Raw genomic sequence first — 19,808 nt, forward strand, 5'->3', positions numbered from 1 at the left:
CTCTGAAGAGATCAGGGTGGTGAATTCCAGATTTTGCGTCCTTATTACTGTATAAATAAAAACATCTCCAAAAGTGTTTTTTTAACTAGAGTACAGTGATTCTTAGATTGAAAAAAGACTTTAAAAATTTTTGAGTGAATTAAATCTATTATGAAAACCCAAACTCATTGCCACAAACTGTAGCTTATTAAAAGCCACCAATCTTTTTTTCTTCTTAGAATCTTTGAATCCCTACAGTGTGGAAACAGGCCCCTCGGTCCAACAAGTGCACACTGACCCTTTATATCAAAGTGTGTAGTGGGTTAAATAATTCAGTCACTGGATTGAATCTGTGAGACTGATCTCATTGCCTTGCAGTCATTGGGTGACTTTTTGGAAATGGAGACAATGGAGTTATTGAAGTCACTTCATCCAAGTTCTGATTGGCAACAAGACCAACAGGGTTGGTGCAAAAGAAAACATTCCATCCTGTGGAGATTAGTCATTGCACAGCTGGGGCTGACAATTCAGGCTAGTCCTTTTCCACAGCAATAATGCTTGAATCCAGTGAAAGTGGACAGTATAAGCTCACTGTCATCTCATTAAAAATAATCAAAGGATATTTCTAGACATTGGAATATTGTTTCAAACCATTTGAGAGTCTAATATAGTATGGAGGAAATTGTGATTGACAGTGGGCAGCAGGTGCTTGTAAAATAAGGTGTTTGGCCTCCCCATTGCATCCCTACTCTCACCACCCCCGACCTCTCTTCCATAATATGCAAACCCAGTCTCCCACACACTCAGACCACACGACTAATGTCTATTGCACTGCTCTTTCATGACTGTCGCTAGGTTAGCTGTCAGGAATTTGTACTGTAAGAGACAGTGACCACCTACTGTTTTAAACAGCCAGAGAGATAACTTAACATTCTCCAAGGCACTGAATGTTTACAGACATTGCTAAGATTTTCCACTGGGAAGGACACATGAGAAAGAGTATAAAAGTGTCATTGATTAATGCTGACTTAGACAGTGAACCTGTCATGAACTTGGTAAGGGGGAGGGGGGTCATCTTTGCAGTGCCAGAGATAGATGCCCCATTCTCTGTCCACGAGCAAAATACAGTATACCCTTCAAACAGAAAAGGCAATCCAGAGAGGCAGGGAAGGCAAAGTGGCTGGGAACAGAGAGGCTCCGAAACCCAAGAGGGTGCAGTAGAACCCATGAGGGTTGGAGTAGCTCATGAGAGGTCATTGGAATTAAGTCAGCAGGAAGCAGTGGAGAATCTGAGATCGAAGCAGTGGAGAATCTGAGATCCAAGCAAGGTTTGCCAGCCCTGCAGGGGACAGAAAGAACCCTGTTGGGTTGGACTGGTTCAAGAAGCTGCAACAGAAAGGGTCAGGACAGAACACCAATGAGCTACAAAAAGCCAGGTTGAGCTTTAAAAGAATGGTAGGAATGTGTCGGGGAAGGTGAGAGAAGATTGAGAAGACAGTGATTGAGATATGATCAACAGAAAGCTTCATGATTAATGTAAAGGGTGACCAGAGGCATGCCAGACAGGACAGGAGAAAATGAATGTGTAGTGTCGCTTTATACAAGAACATAGGGGAGGTTGGTAAATATCAGAAGCTGCGTGTTCAACAGGTGGCAGTAGTGTTCCAGGGAATAGATTAGGGAAATCCCCTAATCAAACATAAGAGAAAAAAGAAGGGAACATATACCACAGCAAGTGTCTCTGCTGGAGATCCCCAGGGGAATACCAGTGAGGTAAAAGCAGAGTTGCCCATTGGGGCATCAAAGGAACAGACCTGAGTCTCAAACCTCAGTTTGAGAAGTTCAAAGAGAATAAGGTGCAGGATGCAAATTCTGACACCCTGTCAGAGATAACCACCAGTTTACCATGCACAAAACTAAACTGGTCATTACCTACCCCACTCCCTCCATCACACCCCACCCCACCCCCAGAAACCCCAACACCAGACCTACAAAGACATGGGGAATTTATTAGTTCATTTGGCTGGATGGTTGATTTGCGATGCACAATGATGCCAGCAGTGCAGGGTCATTTCCTGTACCCGCTGAGGTTGGCATGAGGGTCCCATCTTCTCAACCTTATCCTTAGCCTGAGGTATGGCAACTCTCACCACCAGTCATCTCTCTCTAATGAGAGAGCAGCCTATTGTTCCCTGGGGCTATGGTGAATTTTATTCCATTTCAGAAGGACTCTGGATGCCTCTAAACCTCAAGAGCTGTATTGGCTCAAGAAGGTGGCAAGTGGTTCTGTGAAGGAATAACAAAAGACCAATAAAAACCAAATTTGGAAAAGTGCCTGAATCTGGTACATGGATCATAGAACTTGACAATGGATGGTTAATGCCCTGACAAGTAGCACAGCTCAGGTAATAAGTCTGGCTGTCATTTCCAAAACTGGTTTTGAACCCAGGAAATGATGCAGAAGGTGAATGTCTGTGTGTTGTAGTGCCAATTTCTATATTATTTCATTTCAACCTTGCAATAACATACTCATGTAAACAAGGAGTAATATTGGTCATGTTACTACTTGTAAAGGGCTGGTATCATCCTTATGATAAAATATGTACTACTGATTTTAAAATTTGATTTTAAATGTTTCGTCCCCTTTCTAGGTGACCTCTTCAGTGCAGTGGCCGGAATATAGGGTCTAGGTCGATGTGTCTGTTGATAGAATTCGTGGATGAGTGCCATGCTTCTAGGAATTCCCTGGCTGTTCTCTGTTTGGCCTGCCCTATAATAGTAGTGTTGTCCCAATCGAATTCATGTTCTTTGTCATCTGAGTGTATGGCTACTAGGGATAGCTGGTCGTGTCGTTTCGTGGCTAGTTGATGTTCGTGGATGCGGGTTGTTAGCTATCTTCCTGTTTGTCCTATGTAGTGTTTTGTGCAGTCCTTGCATGGGATTTTGTACACTTCATCTCATGGTTTTGCTCGTGCAACGGACAGCAACTGACAACCGGAAGCGGCAGATTCAAACCAGTTAAATGCCGGAGGAATCAGCACAGAAGCACTTCACAGGAGGTTCCCAAGCACTGAAGATGTCACCTAGAAAGGGGACGAAACGTTTGCAAGAAAAACTTCCCAGCTCGGCGAACAGAACCACAACAAGCACCCGAACTACAAAGCTTCTCACAAACTTTGAATTTGATTTTAAATCTGATTTTAATACCTGGCAACTTCACCGACTAAAACACTGTCTTGAAATGGCCAGAGCAATAGCTAACCACACAGATTGGCTAGATTTTGTGAAATGAATGTTGAATAAACAAAATCATCTGAACTGAAATTAACTTTTTTTGTCAAAAGACACTGAAATTAGTCAGGCATGAAGAAAACCCTCAGTTCCTCTTTTGAATTACGCCTGTATGATCTGTTTGACATATTGAAGATGAAAGACGTTACCTACAATTATCAACCTTGGATACAAGGAATACACAAACTAACTATATTTCTGTGAGTGTGAAGTAGATTCATGACTGGACTCGGCTCAAGGAAGTGCAGTCTGACCCTCCCAGAAAGAAAACATACCAGTGACTGTACTGATTAAAAAGTAATTTCAAAGCACCAAGAACTCAAAGGACAAGGTATTCCCTTCTGATGAGAAAACAGGACATACTTTAAACAACTGTGGTCTCAGGTTAAATCCTTGCACCTCTACAGACACCTTGAAGATTTTAAACTGTATATCCTTTTATCTTCCTTTTGTACTGGGCCCTGTCTTTTTTTAACTTTATACTTGCAATTACATATGCCTGACATTATGTCTTTATTATTTTCTTATTAACAGATAACAAAGTTGCTTTTTCTTTCATTTAAGTGCCTTGTAATTGGTTCCTTATGGATCTGGTAGATGTTGGTCAATTACACTTTTACTAGTGAGAGGTATAGTGAGATGTGTAGTTAATAATGACAGATGGAGTTTAGTTGAATAAATGCGAAGTATTGCATTTTAGTTAAGCAAACAAGGGCAGGACTTATACAGTTAATGGTAGGGCCCTGGAGAGGATTTAGAAAAGATTTACCAGGATGTTGCCAGGAATTGAGGGCAGAGTTATAAAATTATACTGGATAGAAAGAGTATACTGGAGTGTGGAAGTTGAGGGGTGACCTTACAGAGATTTATAAAATCATGAGGAACATAGATAAGGTGAATAGCAAAGGTTTTTTCCCTAAGGTGGGGGTGTTCAAAACTAGGGCACACATTTTTAGGGTCAGAAGAGAAAGATTTAAAAGGACATGAGGGGCAACTGTTTTACACAGTGCTACCCTGATGCACTTTGTATGGTACAAACTGCCTCTAGAACATGCAAAACAACACTTTTCACTGTATCTCAGTACACGTGACAACAATAAATCAAACTCAAACTCAAATAATATCTAGGGGAGGGCACTACTTATGAAAGGTTTCAAGTGTACTGGTGGACTAAGTGTGTTCCTTTGCAGGGACATAGTAAGGCAAACATGAGGTAAACAATTTGTGATCCTCCTCAACAGATCCTATGCTTCTTGGATTTATGAATGAAAGATTTTGAGTTACTTTACACTAAGTCTATGCCATAAATATCAGTACCTCGAATGCCCCCTATTTTCAAAGAATCTAACTCCATTTTGTAGAATACTCCGTCTGAAGGATATGGTGATCGGAGGCTATCTGGTCAGATTCAGCTGAAGCAAAATGACCATTTTCTGACCTCAAATCTTGCATATCCAGGGCAATATATTCGGGCTGCAAATGTGTTGCTGGTCAAAGCACAGCAGGTTAGGCAGCATCTCAGGAATAGAGAATTCGACGTTTCGAGCATAAGCCCTTCATCAGGAATAAGAGAGAGAGAGCCAAGCCGGCTGAGATAAAAGGTAGGGAGGAGGGACTAGGGGGAGGGGCGATGGAGGTGGGATAGGTGGAAGGAGGTCAAGGTGAGGGTGATAGGCCGGAGTGGGGTGGGGGCGGAGAGGTCAGGAAGAGGATTGCAGGTTAGGAGGGCGGTGCTGAGTTGAGGGAACCGACTGAGACAAGGTGGGGGGAGGGGAAATGAGGAAGCTGGAGAAATCTGAATTCATACCTTGTGGTTGGAGGGTTCCCAGGCGGAAGATGAGGCGCTCCTCCTCCAGCCGTCGTGTAGTTGTGTTCTGCCGGTGGAGGAGTCCAAGGACCTGCATGTCCTCGGTGGAGTGGGAGGGGGAGTTAAAGTGTTGAGCCACGGGGTGATTGGGTTGGTTGGTTCGGGCGGCCCAGAGGTGTTCTCTGAAGCGTTCCGCAAGTAAGCGGCCTGTCTCACCAATATAGAGGAGGCCACATCGGGTGCAGCGGATGCAATAGATGATGTGTGTGGAGGTACAGGTGAACTTGTGGCGGATATGGAAGGATCCCTTGGGGCCTTGGAGGGAAGTGAGTGTGGAGGTGTGGGCGCAAGTTTTACATTTCCTGCGGTTGCAGGGGAAGGTGCCGGGGGTGGAGGTTGGGTTGGTGGGGGGTGTGGATCTGACAAGGGAGTCACGAAGGGAGTGGTCCTTGCGGAACGCTGATAGGGGAGGGGAGGGAAATATATCCTTGGTGGTGGGGTCCGTTTGGAGGTGGCGGAAATGGCGGCGGATAATACGTTGTATGCGCAGGTTGGTGGGGTGGTGGGTGAGAACCAGTGGGGTTCTGTCTTGGTGGCGGTTGGAGGAGCGGGGCTCAAGGGCGGAGGAGCGGGAAGTGGAGGAGATGCGGTGGAGGGCATCGTCGATCACGTCTGGGGGGAATCTGCGGTCCTTGAAGAAGGAGGCCATCTGGGTTGTGCGGTGTTGGAATTGGTCCTCCTGGGAGCAGATGCGGCGGAGACTAAGGAATTGGGAATATGGGATGGCGTTTTTACAGGGGGCAGGGTGGGAGGAGGTGTAGTCCAGGTAGCTGTGGGAGTCAGTCGGTTTATAATAGATGTCTGTGTTGAGTCGGTCGCCCGAGATAGAAATGGAAAGGTCTAGGAAGGGGAGGGAGGAGTCTGAGACAGTCCAGGTGAATTTCAGGTCGGGATGGAAGGTGTTAGTAAAGTTGATGAACTGTTCAACCTCCTCGTGGGAGAGCCGCCCGAACCAACCAACCCAATCACCCCGTGGCTCAACACTTTAACTCCCCCTCCCACTCCACCGAGGACATGCAGGTCCTTGGACTCCTCCACCGGCAGAACACAACTACACGACGGCTGGAGGAGGAGCGCCTCATCTTCCGCCTGGGAACCCTCCAACCACAAGGTATGAATTCAGATTTCTCCAGCTTCCTCATTTCCCCTCCCCCCACCTTGTCTCAGTCGGTTCCCTCAACTCAGCACCGCCCTCCTAACCTGCAATCCTCTTCCTGACCTCTCCGCCCCCACCCCACTCCGGCCTATCACCCTCACCTTGACCTCCTTCCACCTATCCCACCTCCATCGCCCCTCCCCCTAGTCCCTCCTCCCTACCTTTTATCTCAGCCGGCTTGGCTCTCTCTCTCTTATTCCTGATGAAGGGCTTATGCTCGAAACGTCGAATTCTCTATTCCTGAGATGCTGCCTAACCTGCTGTGCTTTGACCAGCAACACATTTGCAGCTGTGATCTCCAGCATCTGCAGACCTCATTTTTTACTCCAATATATTCGGGCACCTGTCAATTTTAGAAAATCTTCACCAGTGAATCCTATTGTGAAAGTATAGTTCTACTATTACCTCTTCTGCAGAGTGCAGCATGGGTACATTGCTTTTCATTATTTAGAGAATATAGTTTGCTGTTTTATAGAGAATGTTTATTAGCATATTCTGTTGCACTTAAGAGCAAAAGCTTTCAAGGTCATGCAACATTCTTTATCACTTCTATGTAATATGAGATTGACTCAATGTGAACTGCATCATGAAAAGTAGCAAATTAATGTTTTCATGAAACGTTTCAGCACAGACAAGCTGAATGCTTCAAATGTAATCTCTGTGGAAGCTGTCTTCCTCGAAGAGTTAGCACTTAGCCTAGCCTAGTAGCGATTGGCAGAATGAGTTCGCAGATTTGGCAATGTCAAATCCAGTTGCACGATTATCATATAAGTATTTGGTGTTCTAAATAATCAACAGGCATAATTTCAGTAATGATTAGGTCAAATTGCACTTCTGCTGATTCAAGTAGCCATTTTCCCTGTTCTTGCTGTAACCTCATCCAGTCCTTGAATCTCTCTGGGTAGATTGAGTGGAGTTGTGCAACAAACAGAGACAGACAGCTCCAATGTTGTACATTTTGTTCTGTTACTTTGGAGTTATTCTACTTTATGTCCCTTTACTGTTATCAGACCTACAAATGACATAATCGTCAGTATCAATATTCATGACATCAGTCACTATGGAGACTCTGGGAAGGGAAAGCGAATAAAATTACACTGACATGAAGACCCAAACTTTTTTACTGGTTCTTGTAAACAGAACCAGGAGGATTTCAGTTACGTAGATCTGACCTGAAAAATGGATGCTGCTTTCCTCACTTTCAGTCCAGTGGTAGGATGGGATAGTTTCTGAGCTGGGTGCATGGGAAGGCCTGCCTGAGGACTCTGGCAACTGTGTTTGAACTTTAAAGATCAAAATAAAACATTCCTCTTGCTCCCACCTGTTACTCCCTTCACTTTCCATGCCCTATCCATGCCAATCTGTGCCACCTATTGTCCTGTACCCAACCCCTTTCACTTATAAGGAGAGACTAGATGGGCTGGGACTGTTTATCCTGGAACATAGGAGGCTGAGGGGGTGACTTTTATAGAGGTTTATAAAATCATGAGGAACATGGGTAAGGTGACTAGTCAAGGTCTTTTTCCAAGGGTGAGGGGGTCCTAAACAAGAGGGCATAGGTTTAAAGTAAGGGGTGAAAGATTTAAAAAGGGACCTGAGGAGTAATATTTTCACACATAGTGTGTGTGCCTATGAGATGAACTGCCAGAGGAAGTGGTAGAAGTTAGTACAATTACAACATTTAAAATACATTTGCACTGGTAAAGAAGAGGAAAGATTGAGATGAATATGTGTCAAATGCAGACATATGGGGCTAATTCAGTTTAAGAAACCTGATCGGCATGGACGAGTTGGGTCAAAGGGTTTGTTTCCATGCTGTATGACTCTACACCTTTCTAAACCTATACCACATGCCAACCTATGCCTTTTATGCTACCCAGTGCTCCTATTAGGGACTGTATCAGAGGCAAATAACTAGGGCCAGGTGCTCTACACTTGGGTGTAGTCAGGAGCCAGGAGCAGCACTGGGACTAGCGATTTCTGTCCTTGCACCATCCCAATCCTGCCACCCCTTCTTCCCCCCACCCCCCCCCCCTCGCTTTGAGAACCTCTACCTCCTGTGCCCACCTATCTATACCCTGTTGGTCCCTCATGCTCCCTTAACCTGCAGTGATGTCCATGGCTCTGATGCCAACACAGTGCTAACTCATGGCCCCTCACCATTCTTTGTCATTCGTCCGCCATGTCAACTCACCTGTTGGGCCCTTCAACTAATCCCTTATGAAAGCAAATATTTCTGTTCTGTAAGCCATTCTAGTGATCCATCAAAATATTTGCTTGATAGGCACCCCATTGTTAAAAGTTATAGTTTGTGAAATCAGTCATGCACCATTTAGCCTATAATGGCTTATGTCAGTATTCATGCTGAAATACCTAGCATGTTTCTTTTCCAACTCCACTATCTTGAAATGGCTGTTCCCTGATAGCTATAATAGTTCCTCGTGAGCTTTGGCAGTCCCAATCATCGTTACAATCACTAGCAAATAATGAAAAGGGTCATTAACAGTGTTATCAAGCCACACATACTCAGCAATAATCTTCTCACTGATGCGATGTTTGGATTCTGCTAAGGCTGCTCTATTCTGCAGCTCAAGACGTTGGGCCAAACATAGACAAAAGAGTTGAATGCTAGAGGTGAGGTGAGAGTGACTGGCCTTAACGTCAAGGCTGCATTTCATTGAGGATAGCATCAGAAATCCTTAGAAAAGCTAGATTCAATAGGTATTGGGGAAATCTCGGTTCTGGTGGAATTGTACTGTACACAAAAGAAGATTTTTGTGGTTGTTGGAGATTAGTCATTTCAACCCCCGGACATCTCTGTAGGAGCTCTTCAATGTTCTGGGTCCAGGCATCTTGAGCTGCTTTATTAATGACATTGCTTCTACCATAAAGTCGGAAGTGTGCATTTATCGGCAAAATGTTCAGCACCATTTACAACTCAGACACTGAAGCAGCAATGTCCATATGCAGAATGCCCAAAACACACATTTGAGCAACTAAACAGCATGAAATATTTATGCTGAATGGCCTACTCCTGTTGCTTTGGTGTTAATGCACCTCCACAATGTGTTTTACATGATATAGCAATGCTTATATCATCTCCCAAAACACAAGAATGTGGATGCCATGTATTGAAGACTCCAGAAGTTGTTTATTATTACTGATATTTACGTATGACCATTTTATTCTTCAGATGCATAAGTACTTATGTAACATACTTAAATTTAAATTAGTAGGTTATAAACAGAGGAGCATGCTTCCAGTAGTGTCATGCTTTGAGTGATCTAAGATAAGATGGAATATGAGACTCTTATACTCTCAGATCACATATTATGATATCAAAAGCATATCACATAAAGATAGACAGACACACTGACCGTGAGAGATAAAACATAATCCACTTTTTCCAAACTTAACAACTTATTCTAGACATACGTGGTTGAATTCTGACACACATTGTACATTCAATTCTTAAGCAAACAGGTAAAACTGAGTTTACAAGACAAATAACAACTTGTTCTCATCGGATTGTGTACCCATCTGGAGAGCTGCGTATCAGAGCAAAATATCAAAGAGGAATGTGTGTGAGAAGGTAAAGGCATGTATCATGTGCTAGTGGGACCAGAAGTAGAAAGTTAAAATTGTGAATTTGTGGCTAAAGAGCTGAGATAGAAGAGGATGCTTCAGATATCTGGATCATTAATATCCCTTTGAGGCAGGAGGGACTTGCCCAAGAAGGATGGGTTACAAGAAAGTTGGGATAAAAGGTTCTTTATTGGAATGGCAGCTGGTGACAAGTGGTGTCCTGCAGGGTTCAATGTTTGGGCTGCAGCTGTTCATTTTATATATTTAATGATCTGGATGAAGGGACTGGGGGATTCTGGCGAAGCTTGCCGATGATACTAAGTTGGGTGGACAGGCAGGTATTACTGAGGAGGTGGGGAGGCTGCAGAAAAATTTACACAGTTTAGGAGAGTAATGAAATTCAATGTGAGCAAATGCAAGGTCTTGCACTTTGAAAAAAAGAATACAGGCATAGACTATTTTTTAAGCGTTGAGAAAATTCATAAAGCCAAAGTTCAAAGGGATCTGAGAGTGCTAGTCCAGGATTCTCTGAAGGTTAATTTGAAGGTTGAGTCCGTGATTAAGAAAGCGAATGTAATGTTGGCATTTTTCTCAAGAGGGTTGGAATATGAAAACAGTGATGTATTTCTGAGACTTTATAAAGCTCTAATTAGCCCCCATTTAGAATACTGTGTCCAATTTTGGGCCCCACACCTCAGGAAGGACGTACTGGCACTGGAGCATGTCCAGCAGAGATTCACGTGGATGATCCCTGGAATGGTAGGCCTAACATATGGTTGGCTGAGGATCCTGGGATTGTATTCATTAGAGTTTAGAAGGTTGAGGGGAGATTTAATAGAAACTTACAAGATAATTCATGGCTTAGAAAGGGTGGACGGTAGGCAGTTGTTTCCATTCGACAGGGAGACAAGGATCTGTGGGCACAGCCTTAAAATTAGAGGGGGTCAATTTAGAATGGAAATAAGGAGACATTTCTTCAGCCAGAGAATGGTGGGCCTGTGGAATTCATTACCATGGAGCGCAGTGGAGGCAGGACGTTGGGTGTCTTCAAGGCAGATGTTGAAAGTTCTTAATATCGCAAGGAATTAAGGGCTATAGGGAGAGTGCAGGTAAGTGGAATTGAAACACCCATCAGCCATGATTAAGTGGCAGAATGGATTCGATGGGCTGAATGGCCTTGCTTCCATTCCTATGTCTTATGGTCTTATGATTACCCCTAAACTAGAAGTCACTAATATCTTTGCAGGGAGGTTTGCTAGTGCCACTCTGGAAAGTTTAAATAGTGTAGTGGGAGTGTGGCAACCAGAGCAGTAGGTCAGCATGTGAAGGAGGTAGAGGTTAAGTCAAGTTAGATTAATAGGAAGAACAGGAAGGATCAGGTTAATGAACACTGGGACTAGAGGTCTGAAATGTATTTATTTTAATGCAAGGAGTGTAACAGTAAGGCAGATGAGCTTAGAACATGGAACTATGATATGGTAGCCATTACAGAAACTTGGTTGATAGAAGGGCAGGACTGGAAGCCCAACGTTCCAGGGTTTAGATGTCTCTGGTGTGGTAGAGAGGGATGTAAAAGGGGTGGAGGAGTTGCATTACTGATTAAGGAGAATGTCACAGCTACACGAAGAGAGGACATCTTAAAGGGCTCATCCAATGAGGCTGTATGGCTAGAAGTCAGGAATAAGAAAGGTGTAATCACTATAATGGGGTTATACCATAAATATTCCAATAGCCAGCAAGAGATAGAGGAACAGATATGTACGAGAGTGAGGGAAGATGTAAGAGCAACTGGTTTATTATAATGGATGATTTTAACTTCTCCAATATTGCCTAGGACTGCCTTCGTGTCAGGGACGTGGATGGGGCTGAATTTGTTAGGTGTATCCAGGAGGGTTTCTTGAAACAATTGTAGATATTACAAGTTGGGAAGGGACCACCTTGTATCTTATATTGTGGAATGAGAAGTGATCAATGTTTCAGAAAGGGAGCATTTTGGGAATAGTGATCATAGTCCAGTAAATTTTAACATAGTTGTGGACAAGAAGAAGACTGGTCCTCAGGTGTAAGTGCTAAATGGGTGCAAAGCAAATTATAACAGTATTAGACAGATACTCGAGAAAGTAGTTTGGGGTAGCTGTTTGAGGGTAAATTCACATCTAACATGTGGGAATCCTTTAAAGGCCAGTTGATCAGAATTCAAGTAAAGCATGTTCCTGTGAGGATGAATGATAAGGATGGCAACATTTGGAAACCCTAGATGACAAGAGTCAAAAAATAAAAGGAAGCATATGTAAGGTTTAGGAAACTGAAATCGGACAAGGCTCTTAAGGAATATAAAAGAAGAAAGAAAGACCTTAAACAAGGAATTAAGAGAGCTAAAATGTGCCATTAAATTTTCATGGCAAGTAGAATTAAAAAGAATACCAAGTCATTTTACATATTAGAGTATAGGTAGGGAAAGAGTAGTTGGTGAGAGTGTGTTGCTGGAAAAGCACAGCAGATAAGGCAGCATCCAAGGAGCAGGAGAATTAACGTTTTGGGCCGGAGCCCTTCAGCAGGTTTTCCTGATGAAGGGCTCCAGCACAAAACATCGATTTTTCCTACTCCTGGGATGCTGCCTGATCTGCTGTGCTTTTCCAGCAACATACTCTCAACTCTGATCTCCAGCATCTGCAGATCTCACTATCTCCAAAGGGAAAGGGTAGGACCACTCAAGGACATAGGCTCCATGCATAAATTCAATCCTGAAAATATGGGTGAAGTCCTAAGTGAGTGCTTTACATCAGTATTCACCAAGGAGAAGGACATGGTTGATGCTAAGATTAAGGATGGGTATGATGATATTCTAGGGGATGTTGATATTAAGAAAGAGGAGATGTTGGACAACTTGATAAACATTAAAGTAGATAAGTCTTCAGGGCCTGATGGGATCCATCCCAGGATACTAAAAGAAGAGATTGCTGGAGCCTTGACAGAAACCTTCTTTAGTCACAGTGGGATCCCAGAAGATCAATGAATGTTGTTCCTAAGGCAACAGAGATAATTCAGGAAATTATTGTCCACTGAGCCTTACATCAGTGATAGAGAAATTATTGGAGAAGATTCTTAGGGGCAGGATTAACTTGCATTTGGAAAAGAATGGACTTATTAGGGATAATCAGCATGGCTTTGTGTGGGGGTAATCCTGTCTCACAAATATGATTGAGCTTTTTGAAGAAGTGTCAAAGATGATTGATGAAGTAGAGCAGTGGATGTTGTCTACATGGACTTTACCAAAGCATTTGACAAGATCACACATGGCAGGCTGGTCAAGAATATTAAGTTATATGGAATCCATGGTGATTTGGTAATTTTGATACAAAATTGATTTGGTCATAAAAGACAAAGGATAGTTGTGGATGGGTGCTTTTCAGACTGGAGTTCTGTGACCGGTGGTATTCTGCAAGGATCAGTGTTGGGACCCCTAGGTGAAACTTTAGGTTGTCTGATTAGTAAATTACCAGACAACATGAAAATTAGTGGAGTTGTGGATAATGAGGAAGGTTGGCAAAGGATACTGCAGGTAATAGATCTGTTAGAAAATTGGGCAGAGAAATGGCAGATGTAGTTTAATCTGGAAAAGTGTGAAGTGGTGCATTTTGGAGGGGTCAAATGCAAGAAGATAGTATACAATAAATGGCAGGACCCTCAAGAGTATTGATGTGACAGAGAGATTGTGGGGTGCAAGACCATAGCCTCTTGACAGTGGCAACTCGAGTGGATACGGTACTAAAGAAGGTGTACAGCATGCTTGCTTTCATCTGTCAAGGCATAGAGTGGAAAAATTGATAAGCTGTTTAAATCTTTAATTAGGCCACATTTGGAATATTTTGTGCAGTTCTGGTTGCCACACTATAGGAAAAGATGTGGAGGTTTTGGGAAGGGTACAACAGTGATTTACCAGGACGTTGCTGACATTAGACATTACTTATAAGGAGAGGGTGGACAAATTTTTATTGTTTCTACTAGAATGTCAGATGTGTGAAGCAAGTGCTTTTTACATAGAATGTAGTAAGTGTATGGAATACACTGCCAGGGAAGGTGGTGGAAACAAATACAATAGCGATATTTATGAGACATTTAGACAGATGCATCAAAGGGCAGGCAATCGAGGGATATGGACATGTGTGAGCAGATGGAATTAGTTTAGAATGGCAACATGCTCAGCATAGACATGATGGGCCGAAGAGCTGGTTCCTGTGCGATATTGTTCTTTGTAAGGCACGTGTAATTAGCTGGCAATAGAGATTATAGCACAAGCTAAAACAGCGTGGCTTTGACACAACAAATGAAACCAAAGGTTGAAATGATGAAAGTGGAATCATTACAAGTGGCATTTCCTAGAAACTGATCTGGTTATTTGACAAAAACTCACATTCATAAAGCTGCTTTGAATAACTAAAACACCTGAAAGCAGTTCACAAGAGTATTATCAAGTAAAATTTGACATAAGACATATTACGACAGCTGGCTAAAAATGTGGGCAGGAGCTAGGGTTACAGGGCCATCTGTTATAGGAGAGAGGCACTGAGGTTTAGGGAGGAAATTTCAGATCCTGTAGCCAAATATTTTAAATGGGTTTGGCTTTCTACTACTGTATACTTCTCTGGAACATTTTAATGAATCAGTTACATATGCTGAACTGAAGTTTACTGTATCGTGTTTTCATTCCCATTTCGACAGCTCTGGAAAAAGGCCTGCTGAAAACACTGCAGAAGCTGGATGAGTATTTGAACACACCCCTCCCTGAAGAGATTGACGCTGACAGCATGGATGATGTCAAGGCTTCCAGCCGCAAGTTTCTGGATGGAAATGAGATGACACTAGCAGACTGCAATCTGCTGCCGAAGCTTCACATTGTCAAGGTACTGAGTTGTTTCACACTGTGTTTTGAACCAGTCAACCGTGCAGATGTGTACCAGGGAGGAAAGTATTTGGTGCAGGACCCGGTGATCCAGAACAACTTGGCACCTTGTTTCTCCTTAGGTGTGTTTGCACTCAGACTTAGCACTGCAGTGAAATGGTTTCTAGTACTTAGCCCTTCAATTCCTTCTGGCCAATAAGGAAAGATGAATCTAGTTTTTTTTTCAATAAATCTCATCAGCCTGCACTTTTCGTGGTCCATGCTTCATTCCTGGCAGTTTTGATCAAACTAGGAAAGTGTCATTGCTTCCAGGTTCAGGCCTCCCACTAGAACAGCAGATTGGGTCTCAGTGGTGCAACTGGAGTCCAATCCGCATATTTAAAGAGGAACTTGCTGGCTTGGTGTGGCTATCCTTACCATGGATAGCCAGAATAGGGTAGGAAAGTTTTCTTTAAGTCCCTTATGTTATTGTAACTGTCCCTCATCTTGTTCCCACTAGGCAGAGGGAGCTAAAATCAGGACCTAAATCACTGCCAATCAGTAAGTAGGGGACTTTTTTACTCTGGACCATCCTGCTTATCAAATAAAGTAAACAAGTAGAGAAAATATAAAAACAGATTAGTGATCCACACTGCGAAATAATTTGGTGGTAAGCCAGCAACGTTAACATTATTGCTATCTTTGTGAAGCATCCTTCTTTGCCCTAGCTATCACCATTGTTAACAGAGAACCCGAGAATGCAACGTTTTTAAAAAAAGTTTTGGGATTTACACATGAAAGTGAAACTATCACAGTATTCTAACAGATGAAAGGCTTAACAGACGATCAATTTTTCAATGTATAATTTCAGTTACATCACACTGTAAATTTTTGCTATAAATTCTGTGTGTTAGGATTGAGCCCTCCACTGTCACCTGATGAAGGAGCGACGCTCCAAAAGCTAGTGTGCTTCCAATTGAACCTGTTGGACTATAACCTGGTGTTGTGAAATTTTTAACTTAAATCACTCTGAGCAGCCAATATTTGAACCTCTCTCACAATTTGACATATTCTGCTTTTCTATTCTTTATATCAAAGTGAATAACCTAAAGTTTCTCAATATTATGCTTTGTCTCAATTGTTTGTCCAATCATTTAACTTGCCTTTTATCCCTTTTGCAGCCACTTTGTGTCCTCCCAACTAACATTGTTTAATCAGTGATTAACACTCTGTCCTGCTTTCTAAGTCATTTATAGAGCTTGTAAATAGTTCCGTAGCAGGCATAAAACACTGGTCCTTAACCAGACACCTGGTGTCTAACTGTTAGCCAATCCTCAATCCAGGTTAATGTTAATACATTATTCTCAATCCTTGTGCAAATGTTCTAATCATTTCTGAGCGAAGTAAAGAATGGACAATTGCAAATGATAACAAGGCTACAATCTCATCAAATAGCCCATATGCTTCCACTCTATAACCTAGAGATAAAATGAAAGTCTTGTAATCATTTTTCTTATACCCGTTATTTTCTTTCATTTTCTTCATCATTGTGACTTCTATATCTTTGCAAGTAGTTAGAATTGTGTAACTTAAGTAGAAAGTATATATTGACAGATGATGACATTAAAACTAAAATCGATGGTTCATTCAGTAATATTTCACAGTGCTCATCACAAATCAATAAACTGTTGAGAAATGCAAATTAGATTGAAACATGAAAAATGTTGTTTTGCAGGACTTTTTTTAAAAGTGCTCAGGGCTATCCTGATGATATGAAAAGATAATATATAAATACAAGTTCCTTTTTTTTTGGTAGGTTGTCGCAAAGAAATACCGGAACTTCGATATTCCCAAATCCATGACAGGAATCTGGCGATACCTGCAGAATGCTTACACCAGAGATGAATTCACAAATACTTGTCCTGGAGATAAAGAAATTGAAATTGCTTATGCAGATGTAGCAAAACGCCTCACCAAGTGATGTTGGACAAGGCCAGCACCAAGCATTCACTAACAGAAAAGCTTTTGTTAACAGACTACGCTTTACTTTTATTGCATGGTTTTGCAAGTTGTCAGATATTTTATATTTTCCATTGGATTATAACTTCAGGTATCTCAGTTCTTACTTTTTTATATATATATATATATATAAAAAATATATTTTAGGAAGGGTTTTCAAGGTTCAGTAAAACTAAGCAAGCAGTTGCCCAAGTGAGCAGAAGCACTTGGCAATTGATATCCATCAGATGTTGACGACTTGATATTGAAAGAAAAGATGTTATAGAAACCTGTGCCTTTAAGACCTTGTGCTGTGAAAGGTCATTCTATAAATATATGAAACGTAGCAAAAGAAAATTGCTCAGTTTTAATCATATTTACACACAGGTATCATAAATGTATTTTAGCTTCAAATAATAACAGACTAAAGTTGCCTTCTTAGCTAGTATCACATTGGTTAACAGGACCTAAATGTAAGTGCGACCATATAGTCAGCAAGTAACCTTGAAAGCCCTAGTTTTAGGTATTATGAAACAAATACACATACAAACACTGAACATAATAAGTTACAGTATTCCGCTGAACAGTTTTATCATTGTATTTATAATGCTGCAATAATCCTCAAATCCTCGACTGCTTAATCATAAGTAAATTTTCCCCATTTTCCATATTGTTAAACTTCATTCCAAACTATTGATACATTTTTATCATTTCCTTTTGTTTTATAGACATCTTGATAAGTTAACAAAAGAATCACTTTGCCCTGTATTCATATTATTGAGAGAAGGGTGGCTGAGCAAGAGATTAAACAAAATCAACACTGAAGTAAAAATTGTGATTAGTGGCTGTAGCGGGCGATGCAATAGCCAGTTTTATAGAATTTTTTTTATAAGTTTTTAAGTGGACATTATTGTTCTTACACAGATACACAAGCTCAAGACAATAAATATGGATTAATACATCTCCCTATGGTTTTGTGTAATTTAAAAAGACATTGAGTGGTTCATTTGAATACTTAAGGAAAAGGCAAGGCTAGTTTTACTGAGTGAATAGCTTCATGTGCAACATGTCAATATACAGAAAGAGATGATGCCACTTGTATCCTGGATTTTCTCAAGGGAAAGAAGCAATCTTTTATAAATAGTGCAGTTCTGCACAGTTGCTCCACAGGACACTTAGTGTCAGAAAATTCTGACACATGAATTTTCAAACTTGCCTTGCAATTCTTTGCAATTCTTCCTCATACAATTTATCAGAAACAGAACGCTAAATCCAGGAGTCAGTGGCAGTCTATGTCTGAGTTATGCTCAGTTCATGACTGATATTCAATTTACAATGAAGAAGAACACTTCCACTGATGATTGAGCAACAAGACAATTACATCCTTGCTGTAGAATGCAATATACCTGACAACCTATAGGGTACTCATTTATTAGTCACTTGGTAATGCTGTTGTGATTTATGAAAGATATATGTACAACCTGAAGTTATCTCTTGATTTAAGGCCATTCATCAGTGGCTTTTGAAGGATTTTCTGTGAAGATAAAGCTGCCATTTTTCATAACTAGTAACTAAGTTGCATTTTCAACCACATTATTCATCTCTTAATGGTGGCAGAATTACAAGTGATTAAAAAGGAACAAGATTACTTCAGTTCAGATATTACAGGTAAAAGTGATTGTTGCATCATTATATAAAAAAATACTTTTTTGAAATGCAGGGACAGTGAAGTTACACCACATTGGTTTTAATATACAAGTTTTCACATTTCTGACTGAAGAAATGAAATCACTTTTAAAAGCCAACAGAATTGTTGCCCATTTATGTGGATAACCAAAGTGTAGAACTGAAAAAGCTTTGTGGGTTTCATTGACCTGTGGTCAACTCATTCACTTTAGCTCACACACTTCTCCAGCCAATTAAGTAGAATAGTATTTGAGGGCTGTGTTAGAGAGTCTGCAGTGCAGATAATCACTTCTGCAGGTACCGATTGCATGGGGAGAGAAAATGGCACATCAAAGAATATTGAAGAAAGTGTATCCTTTCCATAAAAGGAAGCAGTTTACATTGAGTCCAAGTCCTTTTGAAACTAACATAGCAAGCTTACAGAAATTTCTGCCAAATTGTAAAAAAAAAACCCAATTCCTTTCCTTCAAAGGTGGTCATATTTTGTGTTCTGCTTTCATCTGATACCGAGCTGTCTTCATTGTAAACATATTTCCCAAGGAGAGAGAAGCAATGGGATATGTCACCCAGAATACTGAGTTCCAAAACATCATTAGATAATTCAAATAATTAGTCTAACATGACACAGTTTACACATGTTAGGCAAGCAAGCATGCCTCTAATTTGAATTTAGTTACCTCACGATGTAACAATAGTACCATAGTTCAAATTGAATTCACGTTGTATTTCTTTGGTTTTAAGCAGAGTAAAATTTCATAAAAATACAAAATGGCTGAATTAATCTATTTTACAGAGTAGATTAGATTCCCTGCAGTGTGGAAACAGGCCATTTGGCCCAATAAGTTCACCTCAACCCTCTGAAGAGTAACCCACCCAGACCCATTCCCCACATTTATCCTTGACTGATGCACCTAACAGTATGGGCAATTTAACCTGGTCAATTCACTTAACCTGTACATCTTTGGATTTTGGGAGGAAATCTGAGCACCTGGAGGAAACCCATGCACAAAATATGCAAACGCCACACATATAGTTACCCGAGGTGGGAATCTAACCCAGTTCCATGGTGCTATGAGGCAGCAGCATTAGCCACTGAGCAACCATGCCGCCCAGTGGTTAATTTTCAATGTGTTATGACTAAAATGTCCTTAAGAATGTCATGTCTTTCTAAGAAATGGTACGCAATGCAAATGTTGCCAAAAATTCTCCAGCTGTACATCATTTGAGCTGCTTAATCTCCTCTAATAAATGCTCATGTTTCTTCATTCTTTTATTAACACCATATTGCAAAAAGCAAATGAAAGTCATGTTCAACAGGTAATGTTTTATACCTATTATACTTGTCAGGAAGACCTGGAAAATCC

The 19,808-nt window shown here is 41.3% G+C and overlaps 1 protein-coding gene across 1 annotated transcript in view; it reads left to right on the forward strand.

The window, feature by feature from the left end:
* The window catches only part of clic4 (chloride intracellular channel 4), a 144,053-nt gene extending 126,334 nt beyond the window's left edge, over window positions 1-17,719 (forward strand). The window contains exons 5-6 of the mRNA XM_060847649.1: window positions 14,601-14,782; window positions 16,577-17,719. Of these exons, the coding sequence (XP_060703632.1) occupies window positions 14,601-14,782; window positions 16,577-16,741 (347 nt within the window). The 3' untranslated portion in view covers window positions 16,742-17,719. The remainder of the gene's footprint in view (window positions 1-14,600; window positions 14,783-16,576) is intronic.
* Window positions 17,720-19,808: the final 2,089 nt, after the last annotated feature.

Source organism: Hemiscyllium ocellatum, chromosome 30 (assembly GCF_020745735.1).
Source record: "Hemiscyllium ocellatum isolate sHemOce1 chromosome 30, sHemOce1.pat.X.cur, whole genome shotgun sequence".
Lineage (NCBI taxonomy): Eukaryota > Metazoa > Chordata > Chondrichthyes > Orectolobiformes > Hemiscylliidae > Hemiscyllium > Hemiscyllium ocellatum.